The 18,255-nt window shown below is 36.9% G+C and overlaps 4 protein-coding genes and 2 pseudogenes across 6 annotated transcripts; 2 read left to right on the top strand and 4 right to left on the bottom strand.

Annotated features, from left to right (window-relative positions):
- Positions 1-81: 81 nt before the first annotated feature.
- Positions 82-3,372, top strand: LOC104703208 (F-box/FBD/LRR-repeat protein At1g78750-like). Its single transcript, XM_010419178.3, has 4 exons — positions 82-705; positions 2,264-2,632; positions 2,717-2,857; positions 2,960-3,372. Exons 1-4 carry the CDS (start codon positions 82-84, stop codon positions 3,233-3,235), a joined length of 1,410 nt encoding a protein of 469 aa, XP_010417480.2. The 3' UTR covers positions 3,236-3,372.
- A 364-nt stretch (positions 3,373-3,736) lies between these two features.
- Positions 3,737-6,364, top strand: LOC147941879 (putative FBD-associated F-box protein At1g78730; annotated as a pseudogene). Its single transcript, XR_015561355.1, has 5 exons — positions 3,737-3,876; positions 3,999-4,758; positions 4,952-5,506; positions 5,609-5,749; positions 5,846-6,364. The product of XR_015561355.1 is annotated as a putative FBD-associated F-box protein At1g78730 (transcript).
- Positions 6,365-6,381: 17 nt separating this feature from the next.
- LOC104714139 (uncharacterized) lies at positions 6,382-8,672 on the bottom strand (annotated as a pseudogene). The gene is made up of 6 exons (XR_015561354.1): positions 8,149-8,672; positions 7,834-8,060; positions 7,392-7,746; positions 7,175-7,299; positions 6,942-7,077; positions 6,382-6,833 (listed from the first exon to the last, which is right to left on the bottom strand). The product of XR_015561354.1 is annotated as an uncharacterized LOC104714139 (transcript).
- Positions 8,673-9,627: 955 nt separating this feature from the next.
- Positions 9,628-11,745, bottom strand: LOC104703203 (protein trichome birefringence-like 42). The gene is made up of 5 exons (XM_010419173.2): positions 11,378-11,745; positions 10,718-10,892; positions 10,443-10,621; positions 10,187-10,345; positions 9,628-10,093 (listed from the first exon to the last, which is right to left on the bottom strand). The coding sequence occupies exons 1-5, from the start codon at positions 11,647-11,649 to the stop codon at positions 9,796-9,798; spliced, it is 1,083 nt and encodes a 360-aa protein (XP_010417475.2). The 5' UTR covers positions 11,650-11,745; the 3' UTR covers positions 9,628-9,795.
- Positions 11,746-12,223: 478 nt separating this feature from the next.
- LOC147941878 (uncharacterized) lies at positions 12,224-14,349 on the bottom strand. The gene is made up of 6 exons (XM_087457415.1): positions 14,221-14,349; positions 13,889-14,140; positions 13,770-13,808; positions 13,382-13,681; positions 12,767-13,285; positions 12,224-12,689 (listed from the first exon to the last, which is right to left on the bottom strand). Exons 2-6 carry the CDS (start codon positions 14,027-14,029, stop codon positions 12,414-12,416), a joined length of 1,275 nt encoding a protein of 424 aa, XP_087313541.1. The 5' UTR covers positions 14,030-14,140; positions 14,221-14,349; the 3' UTR covers positions 12,224-12,413.
- On the bottom strand, positions 14,329-16,603 carry LOC147941877 (uncharacterized). Its single transcript, XM_087457414.1, has 4 exons — positions 16,544-16,603; positions 15,246-16,157; positions 15,052-15,157; positions 14,329-14,964 (listed from the first exon to the last, which is right to left on the bottom strand). The coding sequence occupies exons 2-4, from the start codon at positions 16,082-16,084 to the stop codon at positions 14,359-14,361; spliced, it is 1,551 nt and encodes a 516-aa protein (XP_087313540.1). The 5' UTR covers positions 16,085-16,157; positions 16,544-16,603; the 3' UTR covers positions 14,329-14,358.
- Between the last annotated feature and the right edge of the window lie 1,652 nt (positions 16,604-18,255).

Below are 18,255 nucleotides of genomic sequence, written 5' to 3'. Positions count from 1 at the left end.
AATTTAGCAACCCTCAATTAATCGATTCTCTCTACTGCAAGGTTTTGAGGATTGCGTTTCTATTTGATAATTGCGGTGGTTATGGAGGATGAAGACGGTGGGAAACGTGTTCGTGCCAAAGGCTACGGTGAAGTTGATTGGATAAGCAATTTGCCAGATTGTTTGATATGTGAGGTACTCTTGTGTCTCCCAACGAAAGATGTAGTTAAGACTAGTGTGTTATCCAGTAGATGGAGAAATCTCTGGAAGTATGTACCTGGATTGAACTTCGGTTATCGTGATTTCCAAACCCGCAACGCATTCCCGATTGACTACAGCGCATTCTTGAGTTTTGTCGACCGTTTTCTAGGTTTTAATAGTCAGTCGCGCTTACAAAGTTTTAGGTTAGAGTGCGAATTTTATGGTTATGATGAGCCAGAGCCTGGAGATGCTTTTGTTAGGCGGTGGATCAACAGTGTTGTTAGACGGAAAGTGAAATATCTCTATGTTTCGGACGATTCTTGTGATGTCGTGATGCCTCCAACCATTTACACTTGTGAGAGCTTAATAAGCTTGACGCTCTCTGGACTAACCTTGCCTAGTCCCAAGTTTGTTTCTTTACCTTCTCTCAAAGTTCTCAGTCTAGGAATTATGATGTTCGCTGATGACGACGATTTGGCTTTAGAAACGCTCATCTCACGTTGCCGAGTTCTTGAAAGCTTATATGTGAGACCCGTTTAGGCCCATTAAAGGCCCAGCCCCTTTGTTAAGCAAAAATCCTAAGCGAGTGTGTATATATGTGTACGTATTGTCTTCTTCATCATAGCCGCTTACAAAGTTTTCGTTCCAACTTCGATCACTCTCTTGTTTCCGTAAATCTGAATCTCAAGTCACCATCACCATTCTCGTTGAGATCAAGTTCCACGTTACGTCGATCCATAGTCACCGCCGCTTGAGTCACCGTTGTCTCCGTCGTTCACTTCTCTCACTGGAGTCGAGATCCATCACCGGTGGTTCGTTTGGGTAAGGAAATCCAAACATTAATCTGTTTCCCATCTTCTACAAGTCACTGTGTTAGCTTCTATAATCTGTTCCTTCTGTTACAAGTTATCTGAAAGTTTTGGTTGTTGTTTCTGGTTGCTTCTGTCACAAGTCGGTTCGTTGGCATCTGCAAGTTGGGTCGTCTGCTGTTGTTCTGTTTCCTCCGTCTGCAAGTTAGGTTGTCTGGTTCCTTGGGCAGTAAGTCTCTTGTTCCTTTGTTCTGGTTTTCTAGTTCTGCAAGTTCCGGATTAAGGTGTTGAACATTATTCTCCTTGTACAAGTTTCAGGCTAGCCGCTTTCAACTTCTCCATTCCTAGTTTCGTCATCTTCAATCAGGTGGGGGAGGGATTTGCGAATTCATAACACCTCATTTACACTTTTGTGCATCTGATAAGCGTTAGTTTGAAGTTAGACACTATTGATTGTTGATTGCTAGGTGGTTAGATTAGTAATATTTAAATGTTTTAATGCTTGCCTCATGGTAATATGAGGACGTGAGATGCATGTTGCTTGTTAATGTGTTACGTCATACTTTAGTCTTTGTGTTGAGAAAATTATTAAGAAAATAATTAAAAACGGGAATTGAGAATGTTGGACTGTAATGAACCGATGGGTTCATTATGGGTCATAAACCGCTGACGAGCAGTACGGGAAGAATCGAGCTACGGGCCGTGGTCTTCTAGGAATGAGGTTTGGGAGCCATATAAAGTGTTAATGGCCAAATCTATAATCAAAGTAAAATACTTAATATATTACGAAAAATAATTGTGGTGGTATGTCGTAGTCTTTCACGCAAGTGAAAGCTATATGCTTGTTGTCTGATTTTATGCTAGTGTTTGGAAGTTGCGTGAAAGTCTATTTGTGAGGTTATGTTTCGGTGGGCAGTGTTGACCACCTCACTGAGTAATTAATTACTCACTCCCTAATCTTTTCTCTTCAGGTCACGGTGAGAATCTCGAGTAGTTGCACAAGTAGTCTTGCTTTGTGGTGTGTTTTTGGGAACGTTGGGTTTATTATTTTTACCGGTTATTCTCTATCTTTCTTTTACGTTCGGATTTCTTTTTATTTATGACATTCTTTTATTTTCTTTTAACAAGACTATTGAAATATTGCATTAAGGTTTTTACTTTAATCAAGGAATGATTTTCTGGAAATATGAGTAACTTAGTATTTTTATTATATGGATGTGTTTAAAAATAACCTTTTAATAAGAAAACTAGTGTAGTCCCAAAGGGTTTGGGAGCGGGTCGTGACATTATATATAGAGAGGAATTATCTTTGTGATAATATTGAAGTTTTACGAGTGTGTTCACAATCCCTATTGAGCTTCACTCATGTTGCAGACGGTTTGGAGGAACTTGTTGAAGATTTATTATTAGTTATAGTTGATGCTCCTAGGCTTAAGTTTCTGAATCTCAGAGATGGTCGAATTGAAAATTTCATATTAAAAAATCCGAGTTCCCTTGTAAAGGCCGATATCGATACTGAGTTTAACCTGTCTTGTGGAAAGAAGTTCGATCCAAATGATCTGCAAAAAAGAAATATGATTCGTAATTTTCTCGTCGGGATCTCTAGCATAAAAAATTTGATCATCGCTTCCTCTACTCTTGAGGTAACCTATGTTGAATTCGCTATTTGAACGTTTAGACTTTTTGTTAGTATCAGTTTATCCTGATACGTTTCTTTTTCGTCGTAGGTCATTTATGATTACTCAAGATGTGAACCACTACCCTTATTCCGTAACCTATCTTCCTTGCGTGTTAAGTTCTACGGCTACACGTGGGAAATGTTGCCAATCTTTCTTGAGAGCTGCCCAAATCTACAATCTCTTGTCATGGTAAGGATTCTCTCTGCTGAACCATGAACTTGCTATCTTAAGATGCAAATGGTGAAGGTAATCAATCATATATTGAACTCGGTTAAATGGTGGTACTTGCAGGGATCTACTAATTATCAGGAGAAGGAGGGAATTAATATCTTGTCTGAACCTCGGCGTGTCCTATCATCATCTCTCAAGTATGTCAAGATAGAAAGGCCACTGAAAGGAGAGGCGATGGAGATGAAACTAGTGAGTTACATACTTGAGAATTCAACAGCCCTCAAGAAACTGACCCTATGCTTGGATGATTCCATTAAAAAAGAAGAATCTGTCATCTTCAGAGAACTCCTTACCATTCCAAGACTCTCTACATCATGCCAAGTTGTCGTTCTTTGATAGTCATAACTCATAACCAATGAACGTTCTAGGTTGTTTTTAATGTTATTTCTTAGCTTCTGATGACATTGAAGTGTTGTAGTTCATAAAAAGAATCATATTTATGGATCAAATCAGTATCACTCCGTCGTGGCTGGGACATTCTGATTGGTCAAGACTCGAGAGTTGGTGGTTTGTCTTGCAGAAAGCTAAAAAACTTAGGGAAAAAAAAAAGGGCGAGAGGTGAAGAAAACTGTAAATTTGGGGGTTAAAATGAAAGAAAAAAATACCCGAAGAAACTTGCACGACCAAAAACATGTACAGCCCAACAGTTAATATAGCCTTTTCTTACAACTACAATCCTACGTCGTTTGATCATTGATAACCGTAGATAACCGTGTTGATTGGGTGATAATTTGAACCGATTTAACCAAAAGTAAACCGAACAGGTTGAAGGCGAGACATACCTTTTTAACTTTTCCACCGACAGAAACTCTAAACGGCAAATTAGCCACTGGAGTGGCACCGCCGGGTTGAGACAACAGAGATACTTAGGCCGGAAATATTTTGACGGCGGTTTGGTTGTCCGGCTGTTTTCATTCTTCAGGTGCCGTTAACGAAGTATTTTATATTCCATTCTCACCTACTCTTTCGTGATTTTTGTAAGTACTAGCTCTTTCTGTCGTTCGATTTCTTTTGACTTTTCTACAGATTGTTTTAATTAGTCTCGATTCTTCGTCCGAGAAAAATGCTTTTTTAAGGATTTTTGTTGGACTCAATCCAGATATTACATGGATGAAGATGCAGAGAAACGTGTGCGTGCAAAACGCTCGGGTGATAGTATGTGTGATGTAGATAGGCTAAGCAAATTGCCAGATTCGTTGCTATGTCAAGTGCTCTTGAACATTCCTACCAAATATGTGGTTCGGAGTAGTGCTTTATCCACAAGATGGAGAAATCTTTGGAGATCTGCCCCTGGTTTGGAATTGGGGTATGGTGATTTGATTTCCCCGAGTACAACGCTTTTGTGAGTTTTGTCGATAGATTTCTGGGTTTTAACAGTGAATCATGCCTGCAAAAGTTTAAGTTAGAAGACCGCGATTTAGAGATGAAGTACGAATGGGAGTGGGATGAGCCTGATGCTGCTCATGTCACTCGGTGGATCAGTGCTGTACTTAAGCGAAGAACAAGTGAGGTTGATTTGATAAGCGATTTGCCAGATTCATTGCTATGTCAGGTATTCTTGAAACTTACCACTAAGAATGTCGTTAAGACTAGTATTTTATCTAGAAGATGGAGAGATCTCTGGAAATGCGTACCTCGATTGGACTTGGTTGGTGAGGATTTATGTGAAGAAGGCTGTTATACAGAAAGCGGCATGGAAAATTGCGAGATTTCTGGGTCTTCACAGAGAGTCGTGCTTGGAAAGTTTTAGGTTTAGCTGCTTTGGTGGTGTGGATTGTGAGCCTGATAATGCTCTTATCTGGCGGTGGATGAACACTGTCCTCGACCTGAAAGTTAAACATATGGACTATATGGAAGATGCAAGGGATAGTGATGGGCCTCAGATACCTCCAACCATTTACACTTGTCAGACTTTGGTATTCTTTCGGGACTGGACATAGTTACGCAAAAGAGCCGTAAGGATACCAAAGTCTGACAAGTGTAAATGGCTGGAGGTATCTGAGGCTCATCACTGGTTTGGACTTGGGATATGTACCTGGTCTGGATGGCAAGTGGTGCGAATATGAAGTGCAAATACCTCCTGCTGTTTACACATGTGACAGCTTGGTATCCCTAAAGCTCTCTGACGTTAGCTTTACTACTCCCAAGTCCGTTTCTTTACCTTCCCTCAAAGTTATGTTTCTTGATATGGTTAAGTTTGCCAACGATTGGGCTTTCGAGATGCTGATCTCAGGCTGTCCAGTTCTCGAAAGCTTAACTATAGAGAGGAGTGCTCGTGACAATGTAGATTATCTATGTCTTTGCTCTCAGTCTCTTCTGAGCTTCACCCTTATTGGCCACTGTAACGAGGATAAAGTTGAAAAACAAGTAGTTGCTATTGATGCTCCCAGGCTTGAGTATCTCAAGCTTGATTGTCATGAAACTGCAAGTTTTGTTATTAATAACTCGGCATCCCTCGTTAAGATGACCATCGACGTTTTGTTTATCTTGTCTTTCGAAAAGGGGAGGTTTGATCCGAATGATCTACCAAAGAGGAATATGATCCGTAACTTTCTCCTCGGGATCTCTAGTGTCAAAGAAATGGACATCTCTTCAGATACCCTTGAGGTAACCTCTGTTATATTCTCTATATACATGAGTTTTTCGTATAAGAAACTGTATTACCTATTCTCAAGTGCGTTAACTTGTGATACTCTTTTTCTTTTGCAGGTCATCTATAATTACTCAAGATGTGAACGATTACCTTTATTTCGTAACCTATCTTCCTTACATGCCGACTTCGACGACTACAGGTGGGAAATGTTGCCAGTCTTTCTGGAGAGCTGCCCGAATCTAAAATCTCTCTCACTGGTTAGGATTAATTACTGACACCATAAACTTACTTTCTTATTAATGCAAATACTGAAAGTGTGTCACATACTCAACTTGTTTTCTACCTACTTGCAGGGATTTAGTAAAACTCCAGGGGAGGAGCCAATTAGTATTTTGCCTGGACCGCATTGTAACCTACCATCTCTGGAGTTTGTTGACATAGGAAAGCCAATGGTAGAGGAGGCAGCAGAAATGAAACTAATGAGTTACTTTCTAGAGAACTCACCAATCCTCAAGAAACTCACACTACGCTTGGGTAATTTCAGAGGAAAACAAGAATCTGCTTTCCTCAGAAACTCCTTACCATTCCAAGACTCTCTAGCTCATGCCAAGTTGTCATTTGCTGATCCTCAATAGTCTTTGGCAATTAGCAGAAAAATAGTTGTCTATGTTTCTTTCTTCTTTTGTGATGGTTTTGAATCTTTTGATGTTCTCAGTCTCTGTTGAGGTTCACTCAATTTGTGAACTCTATATCGTAAGATTCTCAGTCTCTGTTGAGGTTCACTCAATTTGTGAACTCTATATCGTAAGATCATAGTTTTTGCATATTTGTGTAATTTAACTTCTTCATGCTCAAATCAATAATATTTACGACGTTTGAGTAGAAAAAATAACAATAACCAAAAATGTAATAAGATTTTCGTGTAAGAAGACCCAAGGAGTAAAGTTTCTGAAACTCTTTACCAATAAAGCTGAAAGATAGTTAGATGAAACTAAACTATAAACTCATGGCCAATTAAGAGTCTATCTCTATTTGTTTAGTAACTTTTAAGCTATACATGCATGAAAAGTGAGTGAAAACTTCTAGGCTCTACAAAGAGCTTTACAAACCGAAGACACCTAGCTCGCTTGCTTTTTCTTTCTCGAAGGTTTCAAAATATTGATATATGATTGTCACTGCAAGAAGGATTCCAGTGCCTGACCCAATAGCTCCCATTAAGTCAGCCAAGACAGTGAGTGCACCAATGCATAAACCGCCAAAAGCTGCAGCCGTGGGAATGTATCGATTCAGTTGCTTTTGAAGATTTGAGTCTCGGTGACCAGGCATTACCATTTGCTGTTCCTGAAACAAATCAACACAAATTTATGAGTTTGTAGTCATGCAAAAGACCAAAGATAAGAATTGGATCAGCAACTTTGCTTAGGACAAGGTATCAACAAATAAACATACTCTTAGTTGTCTGGCGACATCTTTAGCTGATGAACCGGAGACCTCAATCCAGGTTTTAGAGAACAATGCACACGCGCCTAACATGAACACAAGGTAGAACAGAGCGTGGAAAGGATGAGTTGCCATTTCAGCTAAGCTGCAATACAGAAACACACACAAAAATGCAGATGAAGTTAACCAAAAGGTGGACAACATGAACAGATCAAGAAACGAACCAAAGAACTAAAATTTACCTTGACGGGGCGGTTATGTAGTACGCAATACCACCAACGGGGATAGATTGCCCGCTGTATTCTGACTCCTTCCACATACCGATAACGTTCACCAAAACGTTTCCACCAAACTTTCTGTATAATAGCTACAGACAGAAACACATTCACAATGCTTTAAGTTAAGAACCTCAATATATATTTAGCTCAGAGTAAGGATTTTGTATAAACTGATTGATACCTGAGAGATGAAGTAGATGTTGGAGACAAGAGCTGACTGCAAGATGATAGGCATGTTCGAGGTGTAGAACAACTTGATAGGATAAGAGCCTTGCTGTCCACGATTATTCTTTGATCTCACAGGTAAAACAACACGAAAGCCTTGAAAGTAAACCACAATCAGAAAGATCAAGACTGTGGCAAGCAGATTAGTCACATTCGGGAGGTTCTGTCTGAAAAACGCTTCACGGAGTCCGCTGACTTTATCTGTTCGAGTGATGAGAAGGTGGAACAGAGCAATAGCAGCTCCTTCAAATTGAGCTCCACGTCCACTGTTGATGGTTGTAGGACTGAACGCTTTCCAGATAATGCTCTCACTACAAAAGTGTTTTCATCAACATTGAAATATGGAGATTAAGGTTTTAACCGAGAAAGCTTGAGCTAGACGTTAGAGTTAAACTCACCAGATATTAGTAGCAATGAAAAGGGAAATTCCAGAACCGAGGCCATAACCTTTCTGAAGAAGCTCATCTAAACAAAGGACGATAATGGAAGCAAAACAGAGCTGAACAATGATAAGCATAGCATTCCCAGCTCCTAGCTCCCCAACACTACATACATTCCAGAGAGAACATATGCAACTGCTTGGCCAACCGCGATGAGGAGTCCTAACAGCTTCTGTGCACCGTTCCTATAACCAAAAAAACATAACCCTATTGGTCTCTGAATCTTTAAAGACTTGATATGGAAACACATATATAAGGGTACAGTAGACTTACAAGAGTGCACGGTCTTCACGGACATTGTTGTCGATTTCAATGATCTTAGAACCAGAAAGAAGCTGTATAACCATTCCGGATGTGACGATTGGCGTGATACCAAGCTCCATAACCGTATCTCGGCTTGAAGCAAGAATGACACGCATCCAATAGAATGGATCCGCGCCTGTAGTGGAATGGATTCCATAAAGTGGCAATTGACTACAGACCAGGAAGATGAAGAGAGAGATGACAGTGTATATGACTTTCTCTCTAAAGGGGATCTTTCTTTCAGGAGATTGGACTTCTAGTAAGAATGCAAGGAATGGTCTCACAAGATGAATCACTCTGAAACCTCCTCCTGCCATCTTCTTGTCAAGTGATTTATCTTTTAGAAAACTCTGAAACAAAACGCAATTAACTAACATCAATAATAGAATAAAGGATTCACTATAACCTAATAATTCCTAAGCTTCAATCAAAGGAATTCAAAAAAGAAAAAAATAAGGCAAGATTCAACTTCAAAGAAAATATCACAACATGCACCCATATACGAAGTTAGGTATCGAAGTCTACTAGTACATAGGACAAGAATTAGACACCCTTATCTATCCATGCCCATTAAGACCATTTCCAAATGGTCATGACCATGGACAACCCATTTTTTTTTCAATTGTCATTCACTTATAAAATCTGAATTTTATTTTTGTTATTTTTTTTTGCTATTCACTTATAAAATTTGAGTTTTATTTTTGTTATTTTCTTTTATAAAATCTGAATTTATTTTTGTTGTTATTCACTTATAAAATCTGAGTATTATTTTTGTTATTTTTTTATAAAATCTGAATTTTATTTTGTTCTTTCTTTTATAAAATCTATTTTTTTTTTGTTATTTCTCTTCTAAAATTATGAGTTTGGTGGAAAATTACGTAATTACAATTTCTCCTCAAAACCAAAATTAGAGAATCCACATTTTTTGCCAAAACCGTAAAACTGTGTTTTCCCGCCAAAACCGTAACATTACGTTTTCCCGCCAAAATCGTAAAATTGTGTTTTCCCGCCAAAACCGTAAAGTTGTGTTTTCCCGCCAAAACCGTAAAATTACGTTTTCCCGCCACAACCGTAAAATTATGTTTTCCCGCCACAACCGTAAAATTACGTTTTCCCGCCAAAACCGTAAAATTACGTTTTCCCGCCAAAACCTTAAAATTACGTTTTCCCGCCAAAACCGTAAAATTACGTTTTCCCGCCAAAAAGAATCTTGCTGAGAGCTATTTGTTAAACAAAAAGATAGGGCTAGATATGATTGGGCTATTTATATAACAAACAGAGTTCGAAACCTGAACTGATTTGACATTCCTTTTCCTACTTCGAATTTGCTTGGATTTTTTTTCTCTTAAAAACATTTTTTCTATTACAAAATGTTTAATTTAATTTTGATTTTGTTTAATTTAATTATTATGTAACTAATTTAATTAGTAGGAAAAAAGGAAATTAATGTTTAAGAGAATTTATTATTTGGGTATGTTATTTTATTAAAAGCATTAAGATTATATATTTTAAAAGTTGCTTAATTATCTTCAGATTAATATAAATCCAAGCTTTTTTGGTAACAGAAACTTATGGATCCGTAATGCTATAATTTTAATTTTTGACGCCCAAGCAAAACTAGTGGCTGAGAAGAGCCGTATAAAGGAGCTGGTTCCATGCGTGGGGGACTCCGGGGAGGCACCAATGACTGCAGTCATTTAAGTGACTGCCTCCACCGGCGTAGATGGAAGGGTGAGCGTCCTTCCTCAGCTCTGTCATAGCCGTCAAATCAAGGAGCTCCACCGGTTTAGCCATCCCTCCGATCACTCTTCTCACTATAGCTTCACCAATGTTATGTCTGGGGTAATTACTTGATCCTTTCAGTGGTTCCGTCTCGCCCAAGCAAGTCTTCCCCGGTTTACCCCATTCACTCCCGCTTCAAAAAATTAACCAGAAACAAATAAGAAGAAGGTTACGTCTTGTTAAGTAATTAATTAGTTAATTACTAGAGGAAGAGATCGAGATTAACTTTAAATGAACTGGAGAGACGCCTTGATAGAAAACCCTAGTTTTTGAAGGATCAATGTTGTGATCAATCCACTTAGCCCAAGTTGTCAATTCAATCTTGAAAGCCTCCATTCTATTCATCTCTTTCACTATTTGGTCTCCCGTTTGAAAATAGTCCCATCTACATCACCATCATCATCATTATTGGATTATATAATACATATGATATGATGTGATTAAATTAAATAAGCTCAGAAGATCGTTGGATTAATATTTACGTTTTGGCACGCCCGGTGTGAGACCACCAGTGGAATGTGTTAAAGATGGCAACATCTGCTCCCAACCATTGATTCCCCGAACTGATCGAATCTAGTTTCAGAATCAGTCCCCTTGTTTTGTCCGCTACCAAATCTACTAGGAACCCATTTTTCAGGAAATTTACAGATATTCCATATTCCTGTAATTAATTGTAACATATCAAAAATATTATTGATCATAGTCTATTAACCGAAGCCGATAACCAGAAATAAACCATTTGAGGCTACGTACGTACCGGAATGGTGAAAGTAGAGAGGCGGCGCTGGCTATAGTCGAAGGTATACTTAGCGTTAGGAACGGCCGCGTGAAGCATGCAACTCATAGAGACCCACATATTGTTGCTTAGTGAATCTCCCACAAATAGTATTTTCTTTCCTTTGAATCTCGTTAAGAAATCTCGTCCGTCGAATCTGCCAAATCATATCCCCCACGTAAATCTCAGCCGTTATACTTTTATTCTTACAAAGGTGTAATTTTGATATATGCATGCATCTTTTTTAGTCAAACTCATAGTAGTAAGATATGCTAGCTAATCAATGTATAATGTAAATTCATAATTTTCTTAGAATATTAATATGCAACGATTAAAAGCGTCATAAATTGCTAAATGTATAGTCATAATTACAAAAAAAAAAAACTAGTTATTACATTAAATAAATGTAAGATTTAGCATCACATTTCATTAGTACTTGAGATTTTCCACAAATTAATTCCTAGATATGAAATGAATGCGAATCTCGAAGATCACAATTCTCCATAACTACAGTTATATGCTTCTTGACATTGAACGAGACAATGTAATCATTTAATCGTGATCAAGCGAAAGAAAAAGAAAATCTTTTAAACATTTTGAAATGTATTGACAGAAGTGAAACTGTGAAAGTTAATATATCACCTTGGGATATCGCATCCGGAGGGTTGCCATCGGTAATGGAGGTAGTTTCTGTCCGGCCGACCAAGCTTCTGGCAACCCAATCCGATGAATGGACATGTCGATGTTCCATAAAGAGGATTAGAGGCATAGTCATATATCCAACGTCCTTCGTAAATGTTACACTTTGATGCGTTACTGTAACCAGCATTGGTATTATATGCTAGGACATCATAATCTGATAAATCAACAAGAAAAATAAGAAGAATGAGAAAGAGGACCTGATGGAGATTCATTGTTTTTTTTTTTTTTTTTTTTTTTTTTTTTTTTTTTTTTTTTTTTAACTACAGCTAGCTAGCTTGAAGAGACGATGTAACATGATTTATATGGTCATCAAATTCTTGCATTTATAGGTATTAATTTATAATACACGTATTCGAATGCGTCACTACAACAAATATGCACATTGTTAACCAGAGAAAAACGCTATCATAGGTCTTTGATAGCGTTTTCATGAGCGCTGTTTTAGGGCACTGTTATTATATGTACCCCATATACAATAGCACTTATTACGTATGCTATGTTATAAAAATATAACATAGCTTTAAGAAATTGCTATATTATCAAGATCATAATTTTGAAAAAATTTATACAACATTTGTTTTTTCGTGCTATGTTATAGTTTTATAGCATAGCTCTAATAAACTGCTGTATTATCAAGATTATAATTTTGCAAAAATTTATACAATATTTAATTTTTCGTGCTATGTTATACATATCTAATATAGCTGTTGCGAAATGCTGTTTTATCTTGTTTACTGTGCTATGGTATATTCTTTTATCATAACGTTTACCTGTACTTTTATAGCATTTTCTGATATGTGATTATAGCACACATAACCTGTTTTATAAAATCTCATAAAATCTGATTAATAAACGTCTCAGATCCAAAATACATAACAAAAGTCTCAAGAACATCAGTTTACCATCAAAGTCTCAAGAACATCCAAAATAAACAAGCAATCTCAAGTACTTAACATTACACAATAAAACCATCAGTTTAAGACATAATGACCTTGTTCTCTGGCCAAGCAATGCAGGAGCTAAGTGCATCTTCAATAATCTCTATTTCATCGGATGGCCTCCAAACTTTTACATTTTTCACCTTCACAACATCTATCCACACTTTAACTGCATTAGAACCCAAGCGAGTAAAGTGAACCTTATGTTCTGGATCATTTGTTCCCCATCGTCCTTCAGCCACAACCCTATTCTTTTCAGTTAAATCCATCAACTTGCACTTCTTATTCTCCTTGGAAATAACTTTATTAATGCGCTGCCATGTTTACAATATAAACCATCAGTCATCATATAATTAACAAAAACAACTTCATAACATATGAAAACACTTACTGGAGACTTCCTGAGAGGAGACTGTGATGGTAAAGTATTCTTTATTGGTGATATTGGACCCGTTGCATCATCAACAGGAGACTCAGAACCAGATGCAGACTTAGAAGACATAGATGCAGATTTGGCCTGCGATGCAGCCTTTGAAGCTGTTGCTGAAGTTTTGGACTCTGTAGCAGACTTAGAAGTTGTGGCTGCAGACTTGGCCTTTGATGCAGACAAAGAAGCATGTGATGTAGCATTCTGACCAGTTGGAGTTGAGGGATTTTCAAAATCAACCTTACTCAGGGGCCAAGATACGTAAGCCATCAAACAGTCCTCAAGAAATGACATTTCAGCTGTAGGTCTCCATAGTGATGTATCAGGCTGCTTTACTGAATCCACAAATACTTTAACTGCTTTTGGTCCAAGAGGAATTCCGTTAACCAACGCACTTGGTTCTTGTGTCTCCCAACGCCCCTCAGCAACAATGACGTCACCCTTAGACAAATCCAATAGTTTACATTTGTTTCCTTGTATACCCTGTTAAACACAATCAGTAAACAAATCCAATATAATTAATTAGCATTATAGACAGGGGTAATACATTGCTAACACATTGCTAGAAATTATAAATACCATAGGGGCAATGTCTTCCATTTGGATGTTGTTGTCTACCAGTCTACACTTATCAGTTGGCCATGCGATTATATGTCCAACAGCTTCTTTCATATGAAAGATCTTTTGTGCAGGTCTCCATAGAAATGCATCTGGTTTATATGCAGCTTCAACTAACACTTTGAGATCATAAGGGCCAAGACGACAGTCATTCACTATGTCATCCGGATCAGAAGAAAGAATCCGACCCTCACCAACATTTTCATCAATGTCAGACCAATCAACAAACACACACTTAGGATGTGCTCTTTTGTTTACACTCTGCAACAATTTCATGAGCAACTAAGAATCATAAACGACACTAAGAAGAATCACTTAGCTGATATGAAAAGAAGTAAGAATATGTTACTCTTGCAGCTGAGTTTTCATCCATTTCAGCTTCTGGTCTCTGTAACATAAACAAAAATAACATCAATTTATATTACTCTAACTGGCTGATGAATAGTAGAGAACTCTTAAGTATCTAACCTGATTCTTGATTCTGCCAAGTTCACTTTCCAAGGCATTGACCTGTTTTACTAATTTTACTTGCCGCTCTTCCATTTCAGCCATACACTTGCTCTGCATTTGTAAACAAGCTAATTTGGTCTTACTCATGCCTCTACCCATTGCCCTCAGCCTACCAGAATTGTCAGGTCCTAAAAGCTTGGCGAGGTGATCTTCATCTGGATTTGTTAAAAATGCTGGAGCATCACTTCCACCAATTTCAGCTGCTTTTTGCTGAAAAACATAAAGACAGTTTCAGGTTTTACTAGTCGATAACACACTATTTACTGGTGTACAACTCTATTCAGACTTACAATCAAATCAGCTGCATTCGTATCTACTGGTGTACCATCCTTTTTGGTGCGAGACTTGATCCAAACATCTAGTCTTGTCACGCTGGAAGGATCTTCACTTTCAGCTTTCTGTTCCAGAAAACAAAATGAATCAAGAATCTACTCTTGCACATATATGCCTTCACAATCAGATCTAGCATATTCAGCTTCATCCATTTCAGTATCCATGTCAACATCTACTGGCAATGGACCAATTATATCTGCATTTCCAGACTGAACATCTTCTTTACTATATCTTCTTGAAGCACCTCTCATAACAACAGACCAACTTGATCCATCTTCACTTGAATAAAATACTTGCTTTGCTTGAGATGCTAGAATATACGGATCCTTCTGAAAGCTTACTTGGCTCTGATTTAAGTTAACAAGTGTGAACCCATCTTCCACTTTAACTCCATTACCTTTTACTGCCCAGTTACATCTAAATATCGGCACATAGAACACATGGTAGTCCAACAATATGATGTCAGTAATTCTCCCATAATATGACACCAAATCAACTACTTGTGAAGTATCCTTAGCACTAGATCTACACATAGCCGTTGCCTCATAATAAACACCACTGTTCTGACTCTGCCTTTCAAGTGAGTATGTGTGAAAACGTTGTCCATTAACTATATAACCAGTATAGGACCTTGCAGTACACCGTGGACCATATGCTAGCCATTTAACTATGTCTTCATGTCCATCAGAAGTAATAGATATCTACAAAATTAAACAGACTAATCAAAATTATGAATGAGTCTACTATAGATTTATAAACAGACTCATCAAATTCATAACTTTACTCACCTGTCCTTTTAACCAAGCAGCAAAATTCTTAGAATGCATAGACCATAAATATGTTGCATCACGTCTACACCTTGGATTTGAGTCTTGTAGATATTGCAAATGCATACTACCAAATCATAAATACGAAAAGAAACTATCAGCAGCATAATTTTGACCTTATAATTTATAAGGAATGAAATACACAAGTAACTTACTCCACATAATGATCAAAGGCAGCTGTATTTTGAATGACAGCAAGATGGGCTATATTCTTCTCCATTTCAGTAAGAGTGAATGACGTTCCTGCTGATATTGGACGACCTTCTAATATAGAGCTGTTCACATACTCTACATTCCTCTCAGGTTTTTCTTCTACATTGGTTGTCTTTTTCAGAAACTCATTACAAAACAGCATGCTTTCTTCTGCAAGATATGACTCTGCTATACAACCCTCTGGTCTTGCAGGATTTCTTACAAAATCTTTTAGAACTTTCATATACCTCTCAAATGGGTACATCCACCTAAAATGCACAGGTCCTCCTAGTCTAGCTTCTCTTCCTAGATGAACAGTCAAGTGTACCATGATATCAAAGAAGGTTGGAGGGAAAAACCTTTCAAACATACAAAGCGTTTCTACAATTTCAGCTTCCAATACTGTAATAACCTCAATATCAATAACTCTCTGACACAAATGATTGAAGAATGCGCATAGTGGGGTTTCAGCATCCCGGATCTTTGCAAGGAACTCATCCTCTTGTTGGTCCTCACCCTCTGCAATCTCACTTAAGTCGCCCACAGGTTGGTCAGCTAAGTCACCTCTAAAAGCCAACTCTTGATCAAAAAATTCAGCAGCTTTATATAACTCAAAAACTTCCTCATTCCACTGAGTTGGTTTACTTTGAAATTCATCTACTGACTTCACATCTCCATGATGATACCAATCACTATGCACCTTGTATGCCTCATCCATCCCTCTTATTACAAGATGCTCAACCACAACACTGTTTAACTGTCGTACTACATTACGACAGTCTTTACAAGGACATATTATCATTTCTATGTCACCTAAAGCCGCAGACACATCCCTTACAAATTTCCAAGCTCCACTTTTATAACCAGGATCAGCTCTTCAATGGATAATTAAAGAAAAAAATCATAACTAAAAGAACATCTTAAAGTATCCAAACCCAAAATAAAACCTAATTATGAAATATAATTCCTTACCTGCATAGATGCACCCATGCCTTGTCCAACATTATATGTTATAATATAAATTTTAACCTTTATAGATAAAATAGAGATACATATTATACAAAGCTCACATTAAGCAACAATTCAGACAATACTGCACTACTTCAGACACATACAGATGCTCTTAAACCAATATCTAACTGTGTAAAATCTCACTAATCTAATCACTATTTATACGAATCAGACTCAAAGGACAAAACATAGCAATCACCAATATTCGTGTGTAATAATAATGTTTAACTATTGGTTGAGTGATACTAACCTGTTGTGTGAGTACAGAGAAATGAGAAGCTTCAGTTCCCCAACATTTCAATCACCAACACTTGGGAAAAAAAAAAAATCGTTCAGTTTATGAAGGCGCAAATACTCAAATCCAAAAGCTATTTTTGAGTCAAATCTGTAAATAATCGAACCCTAACAAAACAGATGGATTCGAAACTCCACATTCTCAAAATCTGTAAATAATCGAACCCTAAAAAACAGATAACGAAATAAATCTAGATAAATCGAACCCTAACAAAACAGATAACTAAATCTGACCCTTATCGAAATCAAAAGCTGTTTGAAATCACAAATAATCGAAACAAATAACGAAATTAGGAGGAAGAAGAAAGACATGCCTCAAAAATGGATTCGAGCTATCAATTGCGATGGATATGGAGATTTAGGGCGAAATTGGGGCTTTTCACAAACGGCGAAATTGGGGCTTTTCACAAACGGCGATAAAACTGAAGAATTGATAAGAAATTTAGAAGAATTTGAGCACACACAGAGAATTTAGAAGAAGAAATCTTCTTAGGTTGAGCTTAGGTTGTAACGAGAGAGAGAGAGAGAGTGTGTCGAGTTTTTGGGTTTTTTTTTTATTTGGCGATTAAGTGAATAATTTCACTAAGTATTGGCGGACAAAAGTCACTTTTGTTTCCCGCTACATAATTTTCCTATCATAGCGTTAATAAGATGCTATTAAAAAGTAAGCGAAAAAAAATCTCATCTTTCATAGCAGTGACGGAAAATGAGCTATATCCGTCTGCTATCAATGTACATATTTGTTGTAGTGCGTGTATGATCTACGTACATAGTCAAATATCTACGATTTAGGGGAAAGTAATAAAAAACCTTTTATAGGATAGAATCACAGAATCTATATAGTCAAGCAAGAAATCTCTTCTTTTTTGGTTAATTCTGCTATAATATAACTCTGATCTAGAGAATAATTTTCAAATATAAAATCGACATTTGAAAAATGGGATAAGATAAATTGAAAATTTCTATAACTAAGAGAAGAAAATCAGTGTTGTCAAAACATATTGGGCCTTTATTTTTGTTTAGAGTCCACAAGTAAGATTATACTCCCTCCGTTTCAAAATATATAATGTTTTAACTAAAGCACGCAGATTAAGAAATTTTTATTTTTAACAAGTTCAACCAATCAGAAACAATATTGCATAATATAAAATACTAAAGTAATCTAAAAGTTACATAGAAATTTGAAAACATCATATATTATGAAACAAAAAACTTCTCTAAAACATCTTATATTTTGAAACGGAGAGAGTATTTCGTACACTTAATTTTTCACACATTTTGGAGTTTTCCAATTGTTGGTGACATCTTGCAATCTTGCATAACAATTAGACATCTTGCAATCTTGCATAAAAAAATGGGAAATCTAAAATAAAAATCAACAAAAATAATATTAATATCATCCAAATAGTATTAATTCACGATTTTGATCATCCAAATGGTAATTTTTTATTTTGATAAAAATAAGTTTTAAAATACAATTAAAAAGTAGGATAAATACTCATAAATAGAAAGTTTTCTGCCAATAATAAAACGAAATGAATAGGATGAAAGTTAGTAATTTTGATAATCACACGTGGCAAAATACTAGTGGATAGCATGTGGCCATCTATCAGTTATACGTACGTGCATTGACCACGACCTAAGATTTGTTTGTCTTCCATGTGATAA

Source organism: Camelina sativa, chromosome 7 (assembly GCF_030686135.1).
Source record: "Camelina sativa cultivar CO46 ecotype springtype chromosome 7, ASM3068613v1".
Taxonomy (NCBI): Eukaryota; Viridiplantae; Streptophyta; class Magnoliopsida; order Brassicales; family Brassicaceae; genus Camelina; species Camelina sativa.
This window is presented reverse-complemented; position numbering and strand designations above follow the sequence as displayed.